General features: G+C 47.0%; 1 protein-coding gene across 5 annotated transcripts; it reads right to left on the minus strand.

The window, feature by feature from the left end:
• Positions 1-462: 462 nt before the first annotated feature.
• pacsin2 (protein kinase C and casein kinase substrate in neurons 2) lies at positions 463-24414 on the minus strand. 5 transcript variants are annotated; one of them, XR_008414365.1, is made up of 13 exons: positions 24271-24414; positions 12224-12305; positions 11993-12149; positions 11685-11920; positions 8857-9012; positions 8481-8656; positions 8295-8415; positions 7690-7737; positions 6026-6156; positions 3999-4136; positions 3160-3341; positions 2264-2512; positions 463-2143 (listed from the first exon to the last, which is right to left on the minus strand). XR_008414365.1 is itself a non-coding variant. In XM_053862380.1 (12 exons), the coding sequence occupies exons 2-12, from the start codon at positions 12278-12280 to the stop codon at positions 2400-2402; spliced, it is 1515 nt and encodes a 504-aa protein (XP_053718355.1). In that variant the 5' UTR covers positions 12281-12305; positions 24271-24414; the 3' UTR covers positions 467-2399. The 5 variants fall into 5 exon arrangements, 4 of the variants coding, with proteins under 4 accessions (XP_053718355.1, XP_053718357.1, XP_053718356.1 ...); XM_053862380.1 differs by having other exon boundaries at positions 467-2512; XM_053862382.1 differs by lacking the exon at positions 3999-4136 and having other exon boundaries at positions 467-2512.
• Positions 24415-25110: the final 696 nt, after the last annotated feature.

Below are 25110 nucleotides of genomic sequence, written 5' to 3' on the forward strand. Positions count from 1 at the left end.
CTTGTTTATTTGTTCATCTTATAGCCTGTTAGGCCTTCTTCTTGTTTATTTCTTTTTCTCTATCGACACCTAGTGGTCATTTTACAAACATCACTGATTGTCACAGATTTCAGATAAAATAATTGGATCTTTCTGCGCAATTTGCATGCAGTTTTCTATCTTGCCTACGAGGTCTCAGTGGTTCATTTGGTTTATTGCAACCAAATAAACAACAGGACAAACGTCTTTTTCATTGAATCACAACTTTTCTGAGGATTACATTTTATTAACAAAACATGAAAACACACCAACATTATTTATAAATGACTAAACTTATTTTATATACAAAACATTGTGTGTTTTCATGTTTTGTTAATAAAATGTAATCCTCAGAAAAGTTGTGATTCAATGAAAAAGACGTTTGTCCTGTTGTTTATTTGGTTGCAATAAACCAAATGAACCACTGAGACCTCGTAGGCAAGATAGAAAACTGCATGCAAATTGCGCAGAAAGATCCAATTATTTTATCTGAAATCTGTGACAATCAGTGATGTTTGTAAAATGACCACTAGGTGTCGATAGAGAAAAAGAAATAAACAAGAAGAAGGCCTAACAGGCTATAAGATGAACAAATAAACAAGGTGACCATCACAAAAGTTTCCTTTGGACGATTCATCAAACAAAACAAAATCTTGTTAAAATATCCGAATTGTTGAATACAAGTCAAATGTAGTGATATATATAAAATAAGGTTAAAATACAGTTAATGCGTCGGCGTAGTACTTTAGTAATTCAAATTCTGCTTCTCTTGATGAAATACGAGTGTGTAGTGAGGCGTGGCGCAATGACGTTGCTAATTTTATTCTAATTTATGTGTCAAGCAGCGACACCCATGTGCGCACGTGGACAGGAAATTACGTCTTGAAATTCCAATGTGCGCATGCGGCCAGGAAATGACGACATAAAACTGAGCCCTGGAAGCAAAACGGGATGAAGAAGCAAATAGGGCAGTGACAGCCCCAACTCTTCCATCAGCTTGATCTGAGTGATGGAAGAGGAGCAGAGGGAGGAACAGTTCCGCTCCGTTTGTCATTTCTTCTCTCGAAAACGTCTGTATCCGCCCGCTCTTTTGGTCCCAATACCGGGTTCAACGAACCCGTCTGGTGTCTTGAGTCGCGCTTTCACTCCGCTCACGTCATTACCGTCGATTCGCATGTCCCCAGGTGCATTCTGGGTATCAAGTGTCCGGTCAGCGAGGTCACGATTTGAAGTTGTGTAGCTTCGTTTAACTGTAACGTGATTGACAGCGCCCACTAGAGGGCGCGGTCTGCTCTAAGAGCATTGATTTGAACAACCAACTGCGCCACCTAGTGGACGGTGAAATCAGGACACCGTCTCTCGGAGATCCATCAGGATCTCACTCATCAGCACATAGCAACTGTTTGATCGCCTGCACAGTGAGACTGATGGTGGCAGCGCCTCCTGCAGGCCAGTCGCGTCACCTTCACAGTTCCAAATGATTATTTACTTCCAATTTCTTCTTATTAAAATCATCACCTGTCTGTCATATGACTTGTCAGTGACTCGCCTCATGCTTCAGATGGACTTGAAGCTAAACGCAGGAGAAGTGGATCCATTCCAGCAGGTGAACTATGAAGCCACTATGAAGCTGCAGCACCACACTATGGGAGCAGAGCCCAGTGTGAGGCCTGACACTGAGCAACGAACCAAGGTCAAACCACTGAACCCTGGCAGGGGAGGGGTGTCGACGAGCCGCTCGGTGGAGGTCTGCGCTCTATGCGCTTGCTCGTGTGCTTCTCCTGCAGCAGAGGGTTTCAGGGTGTGAGAAAGAAGTCCTGAGAGGAAAGAAAACTCCAGAGGTGGATTTGAGCTCCCAACAGAAGGAGTGGAAACTTCTATTGACTTTAGGTAAAATAATCATGTGCACAGGAGAGTTACAGATTCCAGGAGGATAAAATCTCAACAAAAGAGTTTCAGTCACATCATCATCATCATCATCAGAACAAGAGTGGCATCATAAATTAACTTTGCGTGTCTGCTGCAGATGCTCCAGTTCATCCACAGTGACCAGTGTTAGCAGACCCAGTCACAGTGGTGGTGAGGGCGGAGGTGAACGCGTGAGGCTACAGTACATTCACTTCCTCTTGATTGCAGTGGAGCGGCGGCCGGATGGATAAAAATCAAAACGTAAATCATCTGAACCAGAGGTCTCCTTCAGAGGAGCACGACAACTCATCTGCCCAGTGTTTCCGGAAATACAAACCTTTCATTCTTCAGGGAAAGTAATCGAGTGTTAATGTAACAGAAGGAGAAGGGGACGGGACGTAAGTGGCGGCACCCGCTGGTCAGACCTCGCCCTCTCTCCCGCTCAGTCCCAGCCTCGCCTCGGGCGCCGCACCTCACTGGATGTCCTCCACGTAGTTGGCAGGGTAGAGGCCCACCTGCCCGTCCTTCAGGCGACCTTTGCACCAGCCCTGGTCGTCCTCCTCGCCCGTCTTAGTGAATTCATCCCCTGCACAAGAGAGAGCGGCTTGACTTCTCTATTTCTGGACGTGGCCCCGGTCTGTGCGTGTGCGTGTGTGCGTGTGTGTCTGTGTGTGTGTGTCTGTGTGTGTGAGCCACGCTGCAGACTGGAGCGTCTCATCTTCACTCCACTGAATTCAACGGACCTCACCACCATCAACATCCCAGGCACGTTTAGTGACGAAAGTGAGTGGTGAAGTGACTCCATTGGAGTTGCAAGGCTGGTTGGGCAGTTTCCTGGGAGGCTGACTCTCTCAGTGACTGCAGACTGAGAGAGAGAGAGAGACCAACAGGCTGCTCGCTCCCACCACAGCAGCTGAAAACATCTGGACAATACACTTCAGACAAACTAAAGAATATTTGTCCAGGACTGCATATGTGTTGCAGTTATCAAGTGAAGCGGATCTCAGCTGGTTCTTACCGTGTTATAACACAGTCACAGTCATGTAGAAGAGGTTTAAGATCTTAAAGGGAAAAAGTGCTGACTCGGCTCTTTACTCAACATTCGAGGAACGGTGATCTATACTGGGTTCAAATGTTCTCGGGCAGTTATTCCTCCTCTGATTGTGAGTCTCCACCTGCCCGGTGCGTTTGGCCACCATTGGCCCACTCCGCAACACACGCAGGGTCACGTACCTGCTTTGAAGCTCAGCTCGTCCTGCTCCTGACCTTCATAGTCGTACAGGGCTCGGACCGGCACTGAAATGACCGGAGAAGTGGGCTCATCCTCAAACGGGTTCCCGTCCCCATTGGTGCTGAAGGGGTTGGCAGTGGTGTCCTCGTCGGACCAGTCAGGGGGCTTCTCCGCGCTGCTCACGCTGGACACACACACACACACACGCAGGAGAGGCGCGTCAACACCGGGCAGCCGCGCTCACACACACACACGGGTCGGAGGAAGGAAGAGTTAAGAAGCCAGAAGAGCAGAGAAGTCAGCGGCTCCTGCGACGGTGCTCCTGCGCTGCGGCGGACCTGCCAGGCTTGATTTGAGTTACGACAACACAGAGATCAAAACACAGAGCCGGAGACCCTCACTAGAACATGGCACATCATCACGAGACAGATCACTGAGGCCGACAGAGGGCACCACCTACACAAAGGCTTTGCAGTCAGACATGCCAGCAACTTGATGTGAGGAGGAGATGGACCTAATCTCAACATTCATCTGCCACATTCTGAGCACTACAGCACTACACACTGGTGCAGGTGACTAATGTGTGTGTCCTGGCTGCAGTCTGACTGTAAACAAACACATCACCGCACACATGCACCCGAAGTGTCCTGCAGGAGGTCAAGGACAGACACACACCGTGTTGGGGTGACATGCCGTTCAGTTCATGCAGAGCAACACAACCTGAGGCAGCAGAGGGTGCAGGGAAGGAGGCAGCAGCACAAGCCAAGACTAGATCCATCAACCAGAGACAGAGAGAGAGAGAGAGAGAGAGACAGACAGCCAAGGTCTTCAGGTCACCAACGTTTTTATCTCCTCTGATTTGGCACTGACGTGGTTGACCGCAGTCTCCACCCTCAGCTCCTCCTCCTCCTCCTCCTCATCTTCCTCGTCGTCTTCAAAAGGGTTGGAGCCCGCTGGTGCCTCTTTCAGCACCGACAGGCTGATAATATGGAGTAAAGCAGGACACGGTGGTTGATACATCCACACATGAACACACAGCGACACACACACCGCTGGGACGTACATCAACATCTCAGGATACTTTCAGTATCGCTCCCTTGGCTGCGCCGCCAGCTTTAACCATCACCTAACTATAACATTTGGAGAGCTTATGCATGAATAGGAAGATCTTTTCTCATGTTAAATAAAATGACATATAGTTCCTTGATGAACATTTGAAACCTTTGTTACAGAACATTTGTTATATGATCCGCATTGAGATGAGTCTGGTGAGGTGGCATCTCGGGATCCCCCAGTCGGTGAAGGCTGTTTGGAATGACCTTCTGAAGCTGCTGCCCCGACGACCCACAACGGACAAGCGGATGATAATGGATGGAGGGATGGGAAGAGGACATTTTTCTGCTTCTGCAGTGAACCATGGCAGCACAGACGACATCTTGGGTGTGAAGCCAACGCTGTCACGCTACTCAGCAGTATGGCATAGAAATGCTGGTTACCTGAATGTAACTTCAGTACTATGAATATGTGCAAGGCACTCCAGCTGGTCAGTTCAAAGGATGGCGAGTAGCGGCTGACAGGGTGTTCTATGGGGAGAGGTGGAGCCTTCCTGGGTGAAGAGCCAATCAGTCGAGTCTCAGGTGGTCAGGCGGGGCCTCAGAGTAGAGGTAACTATACAATAGCGAAGCCCATTAGAGGGCCTGACACGTATTCATAGTACTGAAGTTACATTCCGGTAACTAACACTTATCACTCTAAATAACTCTTAAGTGGGAGAACGCCATGTTGCCTGGTGTCTCTCAACAAACATCACAGCTGACCACGGTCTGCGGAGGAAGACCAGCGAGGCCTGGACCCACACGAGTGAGTACACGAGTGAGTCATCACAAGTACATGAAAGAATCTCAAGCAGCGGCTCTACTGCGAGTCTCAAGCGGACGACTCGGGCCACTTGTTTCTTTGAACGACCTGACGGTCATGACTCAGACGGGGAACTGAGAAGAACAGTGAGAGTCTTTGAATTAGCTGCAACCTCAGATGAAGAGGGTCTGCATCACTCCGCCTTTGCATCAACATCAAAGTCAATAACTAATGAAGCCATGTGTTGTGGGTAACTCGAAAAAACCTGAGTCTTTGGAGCTATTTTTGTTTTGTTGGTTTAAGCTATAGTCAAAAAAAAAAAGAACACATATCGAAGCACATCAGCAGAGGAGGGGGAGGGGTTATCCTGCCAGCCCACACTGAAGGCAAATAGTTTCCATGCCTGACATTCCCTTCGGTAACTCCTGCTCACTCCTCCAGCGCTCCATGACGCACACACATGCACACACGTGTCCACGCCAGCCAAGCTTCAAGTCCAGCTCTTTCAGCCTAAATCACACACTTTATTTATAGCTGAGATTCATGATCAGCAGCTGCTGGCTCGGTTACTCAGGCTGTTGCCACAGCAAGAGGAAGCTATCAGCTGAGGAACACACATCATCAACGCCCACGTGTATGAGTGGCAAGGTGTGAGTGAGCGTGCGTGCGTGCATGTGTGTGTGTGTGTGTGTGTGTGTGTGTGTGTGTGTGTGTGTGTGGGGGGGGGGGGGGGGGGGGGGGGGGGGGGGCACCTTTTTGTCAGTCCCCACAAGGTTAAGCTTCAATTTGAGGGTTCAAACTTCAAAATAACTGGGTGACCTCCAGTTTGGTTCAGAGACCTGGTTCAAGTTAGCCATGTGAAAGGTCCTCACAAGCTCAGAACCTGAACACAAACACTGGTCATGAAGGAAACCCAGGCGTCACACCAGGAAGTGGGATTACGTAAGCTCAAACATTCCACGCCACGAAGTGTGATGAAAGGAGACGTGGCGAGTTCTGACTCAAATGTACCTGCTGCTGGTCTTTGTGTGCGGAACGGGCTGGTCCGACCCGGTCTGGCTGATGCCCGTTAGTGTCACACCTTCTGACGGCTTCTTCTTCTCTCGCCGGCTGAGGGTCCGGTTCAGGTCTATGGACCAGTCCTGGGAGGGAAAACACAGGTCAGTCTCGAGCACGCCTATGAAAAGACACGGCAGATCAAAGCCGGCTTTTCACATCATTTCATCCAGACCGTGACGCTGACCAGAGGGACAACAACACATTTGAAAAGCCCAAAAACCTGCTCCAGAACGACCTCAGCCTCATGAGAGTTTGCAATCTGGAGAAAAGAAAGTGGTTGTGTTTGAATTGGATCAATTTTCATCCTCTACCATGTGTTGGGCACTACAGTCTCTCTTGAAACTGTTTTAGGATGAAACTCAGGAGTGAAGTTTGTGTCCAACACCATGGTTTGTTGATGTCTCAATAGAACAGTGAACTCAGCGCAGAGATGAGAAACTCCATGTTTCATGTCTCTGGTAGAAGCCGCTGGTGTCTGACAGGCTGCTCTGCCAGCTTTATTTAGGGGTTAAATGGAGCCGTCTGTCTGCTGTATCTCATGTCTCTGAACAGTTGACTTGAACTATGGAGCAGTCTGGACACATTTCCTAGATGCTATTGAAGAAATATTAGAAATAATGTGAAGAAATGACAACTTAGTCATATTCTATTCTCCAAATCATCCAAATGTCAGTCCTTTGTCTTGTGTGATGACACATGTTCAAAACACACAGAGTGCAGCGCCGTCACGGTCTGGTCCTGTTCACGTGTGCAGGTCCAATGCAACGAGTGAGCCGCATGTTTAACAAATTTATTGTGAGATGCAGAATTGTCATCGAGGAGATTGCGTTTTGGCGGGATATCATGCACAATAAGATTATCGCCCACCCTTACACCAACAACCTGTTCCTGTAATGGTGAATTTCTCCTGAGTGAGATCAATAAAGTCTATCGTATCTTATCTTGTCTCACTGGTGGGTGGTCAGGGGTTTGGGGTGGAGCCTCAGGGAACCATTTGCAAGTGCAGTTTAGTATCTATAACATCCTGGATGAGCCCCAGTCGGTGAGAGTCTTAGGGACCAGTGTCGACTGACAAGTGCTGGACACCTCGGGTTGCTGACGTGGGGTCTCCCCTCCAGCTTCACGAGCAAAGACTCTGGAACTGTGCTTCGTCAGAGACAAGCATCAATAAATATACAGAGAAGTCTTTGCAATGTGTTTTTAACAGACTGAAGGAATAAGAGCAGATTTGAAAGACTTTTGATACTGTGAGGCGTCAAGTCAGATAAAATGACATCCGTTGTCTGTGGACAGGAAACAACCCTCCACCAGAGCAAACACACACAGACGACTCAACACACACACAGACTGATGCTGAGCATCACCAAAACTGTCCTTCCCCTCACCGAGAGTCTAATGAGTCAAGATCCAAGAGTGCAAACAGACACACCTGTGCAGAGGAGTGAAAGGCTGGGGAGTCGGACTCCGGCAGCCCAGGACTCGTGAGAAACAAACGTCACAGAGCAGAAGGAAACCACAGACACACTTCAAACACACACCAAGCACAGGGTTAGCGGGAAGCCGAGCCCCTCCCCAGACGCTGCTCTGACCGAACAGCTCTCCCATGCAGAACTCACTACAATGGACCTTCTCTTAGAGGGCCGAGGATGGGACCAGTCCAAGTTCTGTCAGACGAGGAGGGGAAATGAAAGCAGTGGTGAGGGAAGCAGGTGTGAACAGCCTCAATGGAGAAGCGTGACGTTAGAGAGCAAATGTTCTGGTGAGTGTTCAGCCACACAGATGGAGAATCAGGTGACTGTGATTCTGGCTTCTGAACCTGGAAGCAACAGACTGGTGACTGTGCGAGTGCAGCTGCCATGAAACAGAAATCACAGTTGAAGCTGAAGTGAAATCAAACCATGGACCAGAGCAAGGCCTTCAGTGAGGCTCTCTGCCCCCCTCCATGATGGACGGAGAAACCAAACACATTGTTATTAAACCAAAGTGGAACAGAAGGTTGAGCAGTGATGAAGACACTGAAGCCGTCATGTGGCCGTCTTCATCACAGAGTGTCATCATGAGTCTCACTCCTGTTAGAAGTGCAGCAAATTTCTGTATTCCTCGTCTGATTCACAGAACTAACTGTTGATTCTGAATGAAGAGAGGTGTGTTGTGAGCGCGCTCTGTACCAACTCCGTCGCTGTGGAGAAGCTTAAATCAGTGCAGGTCAAGGGTCAGATACCTCAAACTGAGGCCAGTTCATGGGCATGCCGGGCCCCTGCGTGGATCGGAACCACTTCAGGTCCTCCTCTGCGTCTGTGGCTGAGATCGTGTCTTCCAGTGTGTGGTACACGGTCTGGAACCTGCGAGAGTGAAAGAGAGAACCGTCAGAGCTCCGAACAGTCAGATGGGCTGACCAACTTTAGACCTGTGGTTGGTGGACAGGTCAATGTGCTGCTTGACTTCCAGCAAAACGTCCCGGAAAAAACAAATGCGCTTGTCCTCGAACTGCTGCCACTGCTCGAACACCTGCTCCATGTTCTCCATGTACTGCGGCGTCAACTTGTCCAACTCCTCCAAGGACTTCTCGTAACGCTCTTTCGTCTGCAGGAAACATCACATCAGCCATCACCGATGGGATGCGCTCACTCACATGGCCAAGATGAACCTGCACTCTGGCATTGGATCTGCTCGACAGAAACTGGAGAATAACTCCAGTCTGAAGAAGAAGGTCTCAGCCCCTAAATCTGGCGCCTGTCATCACACTTTGAGTTTACGGACACCGTGCATCTACATTTCCCCACCTTGTGCACCTCCTGCTGACACTTCTCCACCTTCTCCTGAAGCTTCTTCTGGGCGTCAGGGTTGTTGTTGCTCTCCAGCTTGCTGTTGGTCTCCCTGCTGGCGGCCAGCTTCTCCTCTTTGCAGGCCGAGTGGTAGGCTTTCTTCTGCGTCTCCACCTGAAGGTTCATCAGCAGAAAAGAACAGTCCATGAAACCCTCCTGTTCTGCGACACAGTTGACCACCTTTATTCAGCTCAAGTCAAGAGAGATCGCATCATATATCAGAGGGTCCCTGGTTCCTGCTGTGTGAACACGTAACGGAACCCCTCCTCCACAAAATGCATCCCAGAACTGAAAACTGTGAAAGAGGCTGCAGGTTTCAGCTTCACACATTTGCCTGCAGCAAGAAGCTGTGGCAAAGTGATCCTCAGGATCCCAAGCGCCCTTCAGCGGCAAACACAGAACTGAAACACATTCAGCCAAGACCCAGGAGACTCGGGTAGACCGGTGTCATCGTTGAGACCACCCGACCTGGATCCAGAATGCTGGATCCAGAATGCTGAAGCATGAGACACACATTTGTTTCTCACGTCATGCTTTCAAAGAATCAAGAAGTGAAGTGCAGTTTGATCTGGATTCAGCTCAGTCTCCGTCTTGGCCCGGGCCCTTGGTGGACTGGTCTGGTCTGGCCTCAGGCTCACTGGTTCCCACTACATCACTTGTTTTGATGATCTGACAGTCAACCAATAAACCCTGTCATGGACTTCCTTCAGTGTTCAAACTGTACAGTGGATCACTGTGATTTGCAGGGGATCCAGTTGGAGGACAGACCGCGGGGATCAGTTAAAACCAGCCTGCCTCAGACCTCTAATGAAGACAAACAGTTTCGAGTATCATCCTATACATGTGATGAGGCGGACACGTTGATGCACCTCAGGTCTCTTGAGCAAGGTCTAAGAAAGATCTGCACCTGTGAAGTGGGGCAGCGGGCAGGTTGGCGCCGTCGCTGGGGCCGGCTTCCCTGTGGAGGATTAATCTTAATCCCAGTGGAACAGTCCCGTGACTGCGTGACTTTCCTTCATTAAAACGCGTCTAACACCTTTTTAATTAAATCGAGACTGTGATCCGCTGGGAGACCACGAAGCAGCACACACTAGTCACAACACTAGGACCGTTCACCAGACCAGCAGCAAAACAAGCTTCTCCAAGTGTTTCTGCGCAGCTTCATGAATGAGAAAAAGAGAAAATGTAGATTAGAAGCAGGGCGACTGCGACTGGATGATGGCCGGAGCAGTGACTTGCTCAGTCAGTGTGGGCGGGGCTTACAGTTAAGAGAACACACACCCACATGTTCCTCCGCAGGTGAGCGTTGTCAAGCCACGATCCAGGACCAGGTCGAATGTGTTTCAAAACTCCATCTGGTGACAGTGACACACTGAACCGCCCCCCCCTCCCTCGCTCCCGCCCTTTTTTCTGGTCCACTTGATAAAGCTCATTTCCTCCTCCGTCCTTCCTGTCTGGCTGTTGATCAATAATACATCTCCATGGCAACAGCAGTGTATCGCTCCTTCAAAACAACACAGCCCAAATGCCAGTGCCCCTCTGGTGACATCACAGGCAGGAAATGAGAGGCTGAAAGTTGCAACACACTCGTACGTGCACGCACTCCGGCAGATACTCAGAGGAATGTCCTCCTCCCTTCAGCAAGAGGATCACTTAACACCACAGAAGGACAAAGACCAGTTTTGTCGTACACAACAGCAAAAAGAGTGGACGGTAGTGAAGCTGCAGCAATGCTGAGGCAGCACTTATGGAGTCATGAGCGATGAAAAATTAAACCGATCCTCACAGCCGCTGAAGACCGTCAGTGAATTCAGTTCTCTTTACCGCCCCTTTCACATGCTATGAAGGTCTTAAACAAGGAGGTGAAAACAATAATAGTCATCAGCGGTGCCGAGAATGCAAATATACTGGGCACGTACAGCGCTAACTACAGTCTAATGTGGGTAATAATTGTCTAATAGCTACATAAGAAAGAAGGAACAAGAGTCTGTGAGCTTCCCATCCTTTGGAATGAAGGAGTGAAGCAGAGTGGTAGTTGTGTCGCCTTTAAACATGAAACTTTGGCAGAGAAACGCACCTCAATAGGACAACTGCCAGAACAATGGCAGCGAAAACTGACTACTGTCATGTTTAATGACTGAAGAAGTCATCCATTTCCGTCTGTAATGGGGCTGGACGATTATGGCAAAAATCATGGTGATTATTTTGCTTCATATCATAACCACACAGGAGACAATATTTTGAGCCAAGCTTGTGATGTTGTGAGCTGTGATTTCACATGCCAATCTTTTCCAGTCATTTGTCATGAGACCATGGGAGAAGAAGTCACTCCTTTAATTATAAACTTCCATATTTGACTCTGCAGCGTGATGAATGACAAGGTTTCATCAGCCCTGTCTGAGGTTGAACGATTGTTCTTGTGCATTTATCTACTTCCAAATAATCATTGGTTTTCGAAACATCTCCAACAAGCAGCCATCACTGCTGTTGTGACTCAGAAGGCTGGATGAGCGTCTGTTCTGATGCAGTAGTACAGACGACTGAGTCGACCAGCCAAATTTGCATCCAAAAGTGCAGAATAAGAATAACAACTGTGTTACTCTCATGCTATCAGTAACCAGCACCTGGCTGAACCAGGAAAAACGTCTTGAACTAGGCATAACTGGACCCTGCAGGACTGTTGCCAACTTTCGGTTAACTGGACTCTAGTCAGGAGAATGACTAAACGGAGCCATCCAGTGAGTCACTGTCGCTGAATCTGGTGGAGAAAAAGCTTGGATCCAAACCTCTTTTAGTTTCTTGGCCCAGGGTTTCTGAGCTTTCCTGAAGCCGTCCTCCGCCTCTTTGGTCTCCTTGAAGCCTCCAATCATCTGTTTGTGGTAAAAGTCTTTCTGCCAGTTCTTCAGCTTCTCGTAGTCTTCTCCCATCAGCGCAGCCTTCACCTCCATGTGGAGCTCGCTCACCTTCTCCGCTTCTGTGCAGAGAGCGGACCACGCTCGCTCCAGGGTGCCGTACTGGGGACCTGAGGGGACAGACGTGCTCGCTCATCACGGTTTCACGGCTGACGTCCGGATGGGGCCTGTCGTCCTCGCACCTTTGTCGATAAGCTGCCTCCATCGCTTTCCCCACTCCGTCAGCTGCTGAGCGTACGACTTCTCGATCCGCGCCCGCTCGTGAAGACAGTTCATAAGGTCGTTACAGAGTCGGTTTCCATCGTCGACTCGCTTCACCGCACGCTTGTAGTTGCCAACCTGAGAAAACAGGGACGGTATCAAGGACAGCCCTGAGTGTGGTCAGGTGGTACCTCTGACTTGTTGTGTTTTACCTCCCAAAAGCTGTCGCTGGACACGTCAAGCATGGAGCCATCGCAGGAGCCCGACATGGCTGCCTCACCCGGTGAAGAGGGCCTGAAACCAGCACAGTTCAACCAACGTCACAGTTCGCACTGAAACATGCACAACCAAACCCTCGACGTACACGTCTCACTCGCGGTGGGGAATGGCAAATACACAGCAGTTTAGTCCTAAAACAAATTGTGAATGAAAATAGTGATGAATAAGTACTTGTCAGTACAACATTTCTTCACGGTCCGGTGGATAGTTTTTCTGTCACCTCATAAGGGGCGCAAAAATGACAGACGAAAGGCTCCATGGTTTAGGAGGAACGAGGGAGACTGCTCGTCTGTCTCGATTTTTTTGTTTTTATTCAAATGTAGAATTACTTTTGCACTGATCAAGTGATCAGTGGGTGAGAAAGTTGTCTGGTTTTATCACCTTTTCCATTTAGAAACTGCAGGAGTTTCATGTGTGTCTCATATCAATGTTTAAATTTCTTTATTAAACTGTGTTTAATTACATGTCGTACCTTTAGCAAGTCTCATTTGCTCTCACCATGTGAAATACTTGTATCGCTACTTTAAGATATTCACACTAAAATCATGAATATATTTTAATAACAAAATGAATTTGAATTAATTTATGGTATAATTACACAGCTGGCAGGACCTGATCTTTTGCTCCTCGCTACATTAGTGTTCCTTTGATCACATTCACTCTTTAGGTGCTGAAGTTGCACCAGGGAGCGACGCTGCGTTTAAGCAAGCCCTGCTGCAGATATGAAGTACTTCCTACTTCACACAAGCAGGTTGTAGCACCAGCCACTTCAATCAGATTTGTCAGCGAGTTTCTATCTAAATTTGGAGTAAATCAAGAGTGAAAACAGTCCCCAGTGTAAGAGACCGGGGAGGCCGTCGTTATGTTGTAGGAGCGCATCAAAGAGTGTATTTGAGTCAGATTCTGAAGAAGAATCTTAATCCTCAGATGAAGATTTTAACCCATTCAGTGTGACAGTTGACACTCCACAGCCAGTGCAAATTTCGAGCTGACACTTAACCGTCTATCGTGAGTGAAAAAAAAATGGTGAACTAGTGGCAGATGCTGTAGAAGGCGCAGAAGAAAGTACTGCGAATAGCAGTGGATGCAGCAGAAACAACAATGATGAAGCCCAGCAATGCGGAGAAGTATCTCCAGTGGATCAGATAAACTTCTGTAAAAGTGATGCAATTAACCATGGCCATAATATACGCATCCGATGAGTTTAAGTTTAAGGCTGTGTCTCATGTCTAACCCCCTAGCACCAGCACTCAACACTAGCACTTGGTTCTGAGCGCCCTCCACTGTGAAGCTCCCTCCACTGTGAAGCTCCCTCCACTGTGAAGTGCCCTCCGACGACCAGGTCAAGTGACTGACGTCCCTAAGAATTGGGACGACACTTGATGATGTCACGCGTAAAGACAGCGTGTCATTGGCTGCCGTGCTGTGTTTTGTTTCCTGCATATCCAGTGTTGGAGACAACATTTGGGAGATGACAGCTCCAGCGTTTCCACAACCTCTTGCATCGGCGCTGATCATCTCACTTGGTTTGGTGAACCAAAGGAGAAGAAATGGGTGGAGCCTATGTTGCGGTGATAGATGTGTTAGAGGTGTGAGGATGCTAACGTTAGCCTGGATGCTAGCCCACTGTTGTTTGTTCAGAAGAAATCCAAACCTACTGTTGAACATCCATGTTGTATTGTTCATGTTGTGGGACACGGTGGAGCATTTGGCTCGCTGACGTGTGACACCAGAGAAAGTCAACAAACGGAAGAGTAGTCCTGGCTACTAACATGTCCCTGTTGTCCTTTATTTGAAATAAAGTACTTTTCTGTCCCAAACTCTGTCTCACACAGAAGACTCCCCTCTTTCTTAGCACGCTTTCATCTGTAACAGTTCTGAAGCTACAGCTTTTGAAATGGTGACATCAGAGTGGAATATTTCATGAAAAAACTGTGGTTAACACTGCATTTAATGCCCCCGTTTTGGCTTGACGGTCCTCACAAGAGTCAGAGTTTGTGGCTCCTGGGGAAGCCTGTCCCATGCAGACCAGTCGGGCGGTGACATAGCTTAGAGGAGCTCAGACAGCAGAGGGCGAATGTTGTTCACATGGGCTGAACTAGGAAAGTGGGGAAGCTGCAGTTCAGTTTGATACATTTGGAGCAGTCTGAGTCCATCTGGAGGGTCTGCATCACAATCTGAAACCACATTGGTTTATGACAGCATTGCGGTTCTTCTCTCTGTGTGTGGTGCAGTAAAAGAAGAAGCAACTACTGAGACACACACATCAAGCTGCTTCCGCTTCCTCTGGAGTGGGATCTCAGACAGGCCTCTGTTGATGCTCGTCCCCTTTCCTGTCACGTCCTTCGCCACAGCTCCCTGAAGCAGTCACTCATTCACCGTCTCCAGCATCCACATCCTTCTGCTGACTCGTCCCACATCTCTCATGAGCCTCACACATTAAACCGAGTCCTACAGAGACAGGTCCTCGACACTAAAGTTCCAGCAGCTTCACATGGTGAAGGGATGAGAATGTGTTTGTCTGCCAAACGTGAACAGAGCCTCATTCACATTATGGAGACGAGGAGCACAAGCATGTGAGTGTGTGTGTGAGTGTGTTGCTCAATGGTCAGTGGCCCATACCCTGAAGGGCAGGGCCTGGACACAGGCTCGTATTGTGGTCATCACAGGGTGGGGGGGGGCATCGAAAAATTCTTGTTTTACTCCGATGATAGTTCACAATTAGGTCAGCCACACAACAAACTCAGATGAGCAACGCTGTGTTTGTGCCCTGCACATTTGCAAACCAGACCTAATGAACTGTGAGCCAACGTCTACTGCAAGTGGAAAACCACAGTCATCAACAGCTGCGCCCTTCTGCTGGTGAAGAGTTTCTGACGGCAGGTTTGGGCAGAAACTCCTCAGCTACACCGAAAACTATCTGCTTCCTTCATCCAAAGCAGAAGTAAAATGGGGATATGAACTTTGACAACAGGACTCGACTGCACCTGAAGATCCTGGATTCCGCATCACTGAAATGCTGCTGCTTAGTTTCCCTCAAAGCTGCCAGCTGCAAAATAAGTATTGAAGTTGAATTGAAGTTACAACAAGATCGGTGCCAGTTTCAGTACTTCAGCTGGAGGAGATGGTATAAAGTAAGAGCCACAGCAGCAGGTTTGTCTCCACTTGTGCTTCAGTTGTCTAAGTCCAAAGGAGAATGGCTGTAACTCAACTTCACTGCTCAGCCTCCTAATACCAAGTAACACCTCCCATCTTCCACGTCTGGTAAATACACAGCCGTCTGCACACACATTCCTGTGACTGAAAATAGAATCCTACTGAGTCGGTGGAGTCGACTGAAGCCGATATAGAATTAGATATTGGTCTGAGGTGAAAGGTCAGCAGGTCAGCGCTGAAGTTCTTTTAACCAAATCTCCGGGTCATAAATACTTCACTTAAAACTGCTGATTCGACTCTTCCCACAGGAAGTCTGGAGGCACCAGAGTTTTTTTAAACTGTGGCAGAAGCGTTTTCATCGTCACCATTGAATTGGTGACAATAAAAATGCTCAGGTAGCCAACAAATTGATAATGTGTTGCCAAAGCCGAATAAAATGCTTTAAAGCCGAGCCGAATTTCCAATGTGCTTACGTTTTTTTACTATTTTTTTTAAATGTTGCATGTTTTACAGATGTGTTTGTCAAAGAAAGTTAGTTAAGATGATTTTTGACATTTTTTATGTGAGGGAGGGAGGACTTTCCTCTTCAAATGATAATAGTTACAATAATAATTAAAACAACATAACAGAAATTTCCCTTTATATAATAGTCTGCTAATGTAAACAGAAGGTTGCAAACTGCGAATCCATTGTCGCTCTGCAACACTTCAATACCGAATGCAGACTTTGGATCACACACGCCAAGAGTAATGATGAATTAAAGAGGAGACGTGTGAGATGAGGGTCAGACAGTCAAAATCATTTCTACTTGTGTTGAATGGCTCCTGTTCCGTCACCAGCTGACCAGGCAGCGTGCCGCAAAGTCGGTGCTGTCACTGCTGAAAATGGAGGACTCTGTTGCCAGACTGGGGGAGTGGGTTGCCAGAATTTTGTCAGCAGACTTGTAGAGTTCATATTGAAAAAAAAATAGTGAAAATGAATGATGAGGTTTTGTTTGTTTTACTGTGTGGCACGACGCGCCACACATTATCCGTTTGTTGCGATGTTCTACTTTGCGTTTGCTCACAAGAGAGTTCATCTTTAAGAAGAGGTCATTGTTCTGACGGCGTGGATCCTGATACCCAGTGTTTGCAGAAAGCAGCCAGTATCACCGTCTTCCACGTGCGAACCGTCGGGATGACTGAACTCCCTTGATATCAGGGCAGATACCTCACACACAGTGCTGTTAATGATTGTCTGCTACAGACCAGGACACAAATATCTGCCCCAAATATTCATCCCGGCTGCTCACGTCAAACATGAACTGATGCAAAAGGATTTCAGCAGAGTCGATGAACAAATGACGCCCTAATGTGTCCATAACGTTGCCACACTCTGAGCACACAGGAAGTCAGTCAGCCGTCCAAAGTGTTGGCTTGAAAACACATCAGTTCGTGGTCACACAGATGTGCGATACAGACCAGACCTGTTGTCTGTGATCACATCAACCAGGACCAGAGATGCCCACAGTACGGAGCATCTGGTCACTTCAAGTCTGTGACGGACAACTGAACCCTGTCTACATCTGCCGAACAGCTCAAAAAAACACCACCAAAGATCGAGTGGAAAGCAACGTTGAGACCAACAGCTAAAAACCATGTGGAAATCTTGGTGCTGTGGAACGTGACTGCAGTTTAACAGGTGACCCAGAAAAGCAAACACAAGTGTTGACCAAGCACAAGTCTGAAGTCCACCTGAGTCCTCCGCGCGCGCGCGCACACACACACACACACACACACACACACACACACACACACACACACACACACACACACACACACACACACACACACACACACACACACACACACACACACACACACACACACACACACACACACACACACACACACACACACACACACACACACACACACACACACACACACACACACACACACACACACACACACCAGCTGACCACAGTGGAGGATGATCAGAGACTATTGATGAGGCAATGAAAGGATTTAACCCAAGCATGTCAGGTGACACTTGATAACCACTAGCTTCCTCTGCACACACACAGCTTGCACAGGAGGTGTCGCAACTCACAGCACATTCACCTGCACTGAGAAGCCCAGAAGATTCTCGAGCAGCAGAGCAACATGCTGCTGCAGGACTGGCATATTAGCCGGTGTATGATTGGAGAGGTGCGTACAAATCACCACAAAGACCCCAGTGTTGCTCTCCCGCAGCAGCCATGACGGAGATGAGCGCATGCAGAGCTGACAGGCACATGCTTGCCTGGAAACGCGCACGGAATGACAGAGTAGCGAACAAACACGACATAAATCACATGCGCACTCGGACGGTGGGAAGAATAAACTCAGCCAGGACTGTGGCTGAGTTCACTGTGGATCAGGGTCTGGCCTGCTCAGTGGAAACTCCACCTGAAGACGATCTCCGCGGAGTTTCAGGATTACAATGACGTCTCTTTCCCTTTGGTTGTGGACTTACTTCATCCTCTTTCGTGAAATGGAGACATGGCTACTACATCACAAGCTGCTTCAACTGTGTTAGCAAGATGAAACCTGAACAGCTATTGGACAGTGAAGAACCAGGTTCATCACTAAGGAGTTATTCAGTTTTGAAATAAACCTAAAGAGTAGTCTGACATGGTTCTACAGATGTCGATGAAGCCACACAGGCTTATGGGATGGATGAAACACCTCCATCACTGCACTGACAGACCTGATGGAGCCACCTCTGCCATGTGGCTCTCCATGTTCCTGAGAGAGGAGGAAGTGTGTTGGTGACTGTGAGGGAGAGGGTCATGGCTTCCTCTCTCCTGGAGATGAAGGCGCTTCTTTCAGCTGCAGCAGGTTCCACCCAGCTCTCTCTTCACAGCTGTGATAGGAAACATCTCCATCAAGGAGCTTTTCCAACCTCTGGCCCTGGATCTGAACTTTGATGTCAGAATCTGTCCATCATCTTCCTCTGGAGCTGCTGTCACTCAAGTGAAGATGTGATTCTGCCACGCACTGAAGCACCAGCTAACTCCTCTGGGAGGAATAAGGACCAACATGGGAACTGAGGAGCAGAGAACACCTCCACAGAAGCTCCTCACTTCAGAATCTCAGTCAAGAGCTCAGCAGAGAGCTGACACACTTTTATCACACACTCAACAAGGGGCAGGTGAGGTCCTAATGTGTTCTGATCTGAGTGCCAAACTCTTGACAGAGGCTGCCTGGTGCAAAAGTGAACGGTCTCATTTGTCTCGTGGTTCGTAAAGAATCACTCAACCATCTGATGCTCTGATCTTTTCATTTCAATAACATCTGCTTAAAGCCGACAGCTCACACTAGAAGACACTCACATGAAGACAATGAAAGGAACAAACTTGGAACCTCACGAGTCACTAAGAAATGTTCTCACAGCAGTCACAAAGGAAGTTGTTGGACACAAACCACATCTCTCTTTAGAAAGAACTGTCTGATAGGGGGTGGGCGATAAGTCACCGTGCATGAAATACCACCAAAAACACTCCTCTCACAATAAATTCAATAAAAACGCCGAATTGGACTCACATACATGAATACGACAAGATGCGCCGCGCTCCCCAGCTCCACAGCCAACACCGCCGTGTGACACTTGTGGAGAGTGTGGTGGACTTTGGTTCACCACGGTAGTTTTAAACTTATTTTTAATCCAGGAAACTGACTTTGGTTGGGTCTCTGGATTGGTGTTGGTTTTATGAGACGGAGTGGTCCTCAGAGGTTTCCAGCTAACTGTGTCCAGACTGCTCCATAGTTCAAGTCAACTGTTCAGAGACATGAGATACAGCAGACAGACGGCTCCATTGAACCCCTAAATAAAGCTGGCAGAGCAGCCTGTCAGACACCAGCGGCTTCTACCAGAGACCTGAAACATTGAGTTTCTCATCTCTGCACTGAGTTCACTGTTCTATTGAAACATCAACAGATCATGATGTTGGAGACAAACTCCACTAATAAGTTTAATCACAAAACAGTTTCAGCAGACTGCAGTGTCCAACACATGGAAGAGAAATGAAAATGTCACCGAAATGACAAGATTTATCATGATTTTTTTCTGTCCATGTCACCCATCCCTAAAAACAAGCATGAGGAGCTCAGATGGGAAGCCAAAGCGAGAAGGTTAGGTTACTCGAAGGTAAAGCTGCAGCTCACTCACAGCGCCATCGTCACATGAAGATTGATGACTCAGTTTCCAGCACGCAGAGGAACCTCCGTTTCCATTTCCTTATTTTGTTACATAAAATTCCGGCGTGTTAATCTCACTTCAGTCCGGCAGTTTCACAGAAGGGCCTCACAAAAACCCCAACTGTGAGAAGAGTGCGTTCTTTCATAGAAGGTCATCGGTTTCCACGACGAGCTGAGGTCACACTCGGACAGAGTCCTGCAGTCGGTCACCTCTGGCCCGGATCCTGCGGCCGACAGCTGCGTAAGAAGAGCTCTAAAGTGGAGAGGGCTGAGCTTTGGCTCGCACTGCGGTTCATAAAAACAATCGGCCCATTAGGACCGGCCCCGGAGAAACAATGGCATTTGTTTCACTGGTTCAGGCACTTTCCACTGGACCTGCAGCAACATAATGGAGGGAAATTGGGTTTGACAGCTAAGGGAGGGAGATCCTGACATCACCAACACTGCTTCCTTTGGAAGTCCCTCTCCTGCCCGTCAGGTGATGTGGTCTAAAGGCCCAGAAGAGTCTGGGGCGTGCACACAGGCGACACATGGACCCAGGTCTTCGCTACACTGTGGAGGTGCGTAAAGCACCTGGTGACACTCCAGAGTCAGGGACACCTGTGTCCATCAGCAACTTTAACAGAGGGCCTTTTAAATTACTTAATAAAGCTTACATCTACAGTATCTTATGATTTAAAACCCACATTTCTCCCCGCAGTTCTGCTCTAACTCACCAATAATGTAATAAAGTCTTTAGATTAGGACGACCTGTTGCCATGAATAGAATGCTTTCTCATTATTCCTCTTGAAGTAAACCAAGACTGTATTTCGACCAGGCTGTTCACTAGGATTTTGAATCAGGGCGTCCAAAGCCCCGCCCCCAGCCCACCAGACACGCCATGTCAACGACTGACTTTACAACTTGCTTTTTAAAAAAACAAGCTGTAAACATCTATTTGTCGCAAAATAACTTTTTATAAAAAACACCTGAGTCAAATAATGGTTAACAGAGATGAATGAACCCAGTAACTGTTGCCACGTTAACACTCTCAGATGCAGGAGTCTCCTGGGCAGCTGTTTGACTCAGCTGACCGTGATTTATTAAAAAAAAAAAAAAAAACACCATATTTTAATCATACTTACTACAAGCTAAGTGTCTACAGTTTTGTTCATCTTCTTTCATATATTTACGCAAGCAAAGCAACAGTTGTATCGGCTGTGCATCTGTTTTCTAAACTTTCACATATTCATTCAAACCACATATTACATACTACATATGAAGGCTCTGTTTCTTGATTGAATGCATAAAACCATGTGAATTTTGATTCCTGTTCAGCTATTTTGCTCACATTTGGCACGGCATGTGCTGGTTAGCGGGGGGAGGCGCTTTGTGCCAAAAAAAAAAAACACCAATATAATTTAAAAAGCTATAAGTTAGTTTAAAGTCTGAGATTCTTTTAAGTGTGGAACTTATCTGCGGTTTCCTCCTGTCACCAGCGTCAGACATCCAACCAATCACAGCGCTTCCATGCCGGTAGTGTGGCGACTCGCCAGATCTGGATAACCACCAGATTACGCCGGTAAACAAATATGGTGGCCAAGCTACTGCTGCAAAAGGGTTGAGAATCTGCGAATTTCGATCATATTCTGCAAAATTACCCCTTTTCATGGAAACCAATGTAATGACACTAAGAGTGGGGCATTACACAGGTACTAATGATGGGAAGTGCTGAGAGAAACTGGGCGCGCTCCTTGCTAACAGCCTGATTTCCACCCTGGAAATGTCACTGAAAGCTCACTCTAAACGGCACCATAATTATGGCCATGGGTATTCACCATAAACAAGCAGGTAATGAGCTTAGTGACAGTTTAAATTTGTTCCCCATCTAAAGTGTGAATAACAGAGCTGTAAATATAATTCCAAACCAGGCGATCCGGTCCCAAATGATGTCTGAGCCAAATGAAAGTGCCTCCAGTGTCAACGGTGAATGTTGAACAGTACCATTTCCAAGAGGCACTCGTCCCGGTTAGATGGCCTTTATTAGTCCCCCAGTGGGGAAATACAAGCGTCACACAGCCAAAGTCACCTCAGCAATACCCCCTCCACACTCCTGAACATATTAGCATGAGCAAATAAGAAGAACTTGTTTGCAGCTGAGCGGTGAGAGTCGGGAACAGGCAACATGGACGCAACATACCAGAGATTATTTCATGAACGTGTTTCATCAAGCCGACCAGCGAAGCAGGCCGTGTCTCACCGGTAAACCCTTCTGAAGCTGTATTAAACTGAGCGCTCTGACACAACACACGCTTTTTTATAGAGCCAGACTTTCATCCTGATTTGGAAAGCTCTAACTTTAGCTGCAGTCTATTTCAGTTGAATCAGTCCACATGGCGCCCTGACAAAGACACTGGCAGCTATTTAACCGCTGCGTCACCATAACCTGTTTTATCTGCTCTGTGCATCAACCAGGTCCACTGATCGCCATCACTTCCCCTTCCACCAGCTCTCTTTTGAATACATGTAAAAGGGAGCCGCACCAGAGGCCACTTCCTCAACAGCTACTGACGGCACTTTCCACGACAGAACTGCATACAAGCCGGGCCACGGACTTGGCCCCGGGCCTTGAGCAGGGGACACCATATTATCATTAAAGAGGGATGTGGGGGACCGTCAAGGCAAGGGGAAAAAAAGAAGATATTTTATAAAATAGTAGCAGTGTGATAATGAAATCAAATGCTTAAAATGTGTCACTTGGTGGTTTACTATTTCCTTTTTTACACGCTTTAAGATTCTCAACACATATCTTTAACATTTGATTTTTAACTGGTGAATATCTAGTGCTACAGTGCGATTGTTTGTAAGTTAATGCTTAAAATACTTCTGTATGTAAAACAGTAAAAAAAGGAGCAGTGGTGTAACACAAAAGAAAGTTTTTATGAAAAGGCTCAAATGAAAATATTACTTTAACTATTTTGAACACATAAGATCAATGTCTGGTTATTGAGTGGTAATGATGATTTGATTAACATCAAATCATCATTACCACTGTAAAAGAACTTAACTACAGGGTATGTTTTTAATTATATTTTATTATTGTTTTTTTATAATGGATTTGTTTTGAGGGACAATTAAATAAAATGAGCACTGCAATAATACATAATAATAAAATAATCTTTATCCTTTAAGAAGAAAGGGTAAAAATAAATGACAATAATAAATAAAATTATAAATTAAATAATAAAAATATAATAAACATTTTTTTATATCAATAAAATCTTAAAATATAATCATAGTTAAGACTGTTGAGAAAACAATTTATTTTGTAGTTCTGAGGGCCGCATAAACACAGGCAAAGGGCAGCATGTGGCACCCAGGCCCTACTTTGCCCAGCGCTGGCCTAGACAGAGGTTACAGACCTCATTCCGTATTCATGGCCACTGGCCAGCAATTATTCAGATCTGAGTCTTATAAAGTTGTCGCTGTATAAAACAGAAACGAGTCAGTCAAGGTTTATGTTTTCAGTCACATGATGTTGTTGGTGTTGTAGGTGTATGATGAGACGTTTAGCAACAGAAAACCCCAGGTTCCACATATTGTCCACAGCAAAGTACTCCCACAGGATTCATGTTTTCTTATCTATACTTTACATAGCTTCAGCGGAGCAGCTGGTCTGTCGCTGGCGGCCACAATCATCGACACTTAACACCTGAATCATAACTAGCACAAGACACAATTTGACAGACGGTTTAATGGGGGAGCAAGAAAACGGCCGCACTCTGAAATATTGCAATATTTGATGATGACATTTTATGAAATGTCTAAAGACTTGAAAACTTGTTGGATGGTTAACAATACCGACGTTAACCTTCTGTACATTGGAGTTATTTTACTGTTTGAGTTTACTTTGTTGGACAGCAATATTGAAGCAACTCGTATTCATGTGCATCATATCTGAAGTCTTCTGTATCCAGTGAACAAACACAATACCTTACAGTATCGCAATACATCAAGTGTGTAATCTATCATCACTCCGGTATCGGGACGGGTATCGTTTCGTCCGATACCCGCCAATACACGGCACCAGTGTCGGACCAAAACCGTGTCATCGTCTGGAGATATAGTGTCAGCAACAGCGTTCTTTCTCTCTGACAAAGACACAAGCGTTGCCAAAGACGGAGAGCGCTTCGTTAACTCGGTGTTTCATCACAGATGTGCGCAGAGAGACTTGGCGAGCAGCTGCCACTGCGGGAGCGGAGGGACGAACCTTCCAGAGACAACAAGCCCCGGCTCACCCAGCCACTCAAGCGGGGACCCTCCGTCATGTAAGGTTATCTTTCTTAGAAAGTCAGCCCCACCCTTCTGCTGTCCGAGGACTCCAACACTGCGTGAATTGCCCGAACCGGAGACACACATGGAGCGACGGACCGAGGAGAGGACTTCACCTCCGGGACCAACTCGTGAGGTCCCCGCGGGTCCCCCCGCCTCAACACACGCGGTGGGTCCGATGGGAAACAGCGGGAAGCAACTTTCACCGCTAGCCCGGTTAGCTTCAGAGCTACTGCCACTCTGTTTTCAAAAGTGTCGAATGTTCTTCTCGAACGCGCCGGCGAGTGCTCACCTGAGCCTGGTTCACAGCTGCTGGGGTCTCGGGTGTAACACTACGGTTTATCCCTTCGGCGTCGCCAGTTCGAAATCTTTCCCGAGTTAGTGAGCAAGGCACAGCAGCGGCGCCTCCGGAGTGACACGGACGTCAAGTGCTCGCTGTTGGACGGGGCTTCCGGGAGGTGGGTTTTTCAGAATAAAACAAATCTGTCAAGTGGTGATTTTTTTTCCCCCATGCAAATAAAATCTCTTCAAGACAAAATCTAATCGTATGGTGATTCTGTTTTTCAATTTTGGGAAATACATAGCAGCCTCATTCCTAATTTTCTAATGGTTTTGATATAGTCTTTTTACATTGTTTGCACCACAGGAGTAGCGCTCAAATCTCGTTGTGCACTGTACAAGGACAATAAAGGCTATTCTATTCTATTCTAATGATCTATTTTTCAAAGTTTATTTGAAGCTACTGTATGTCGCTCTTTCTTGGGTGGGTCTGCACATCCTACAAACCTGCATCGGACCATATATAAACAAACACAAACGCTCACACCAAACACACATCAACAAGTAAGAAGTGAACACACACTTTATACCAAAGTATCTATCCAATCACTGTCACAAACAGCACACACTCACACAAACACAACTCATGCAGCCACACTGCCTTTTTACTTTGCATATCTTTACATCTGAATTTTCAGTACTTGCAGTTCTAGTTTATTTTCTGTATATCAGCGACTATATAAAATTGTTTATGTGAAGGACATTAAGAATCTCACCTTGCAATGGCCAGCGTGTACTGTGAGCGTGACTAATAAACATCTGAACATCTTAAATCTTAATAAACAATGTAAAG

Source organism: Synchiropus splendidus, chromosome 4 (assembly GCF_027744825.2).
Source record: "Synchiropus splendidus isolate RoL2022-P1 chromosome 4, RoL_Sspl_1.0, whole genome shotgun sequence".
Taxonomy (NCBI): Eukaryota; Metazoa; Chordata; class Actinopteri; order Syngnathiformes; family Callionymidae; genus Synchiropus; species Synchiropus splendidus.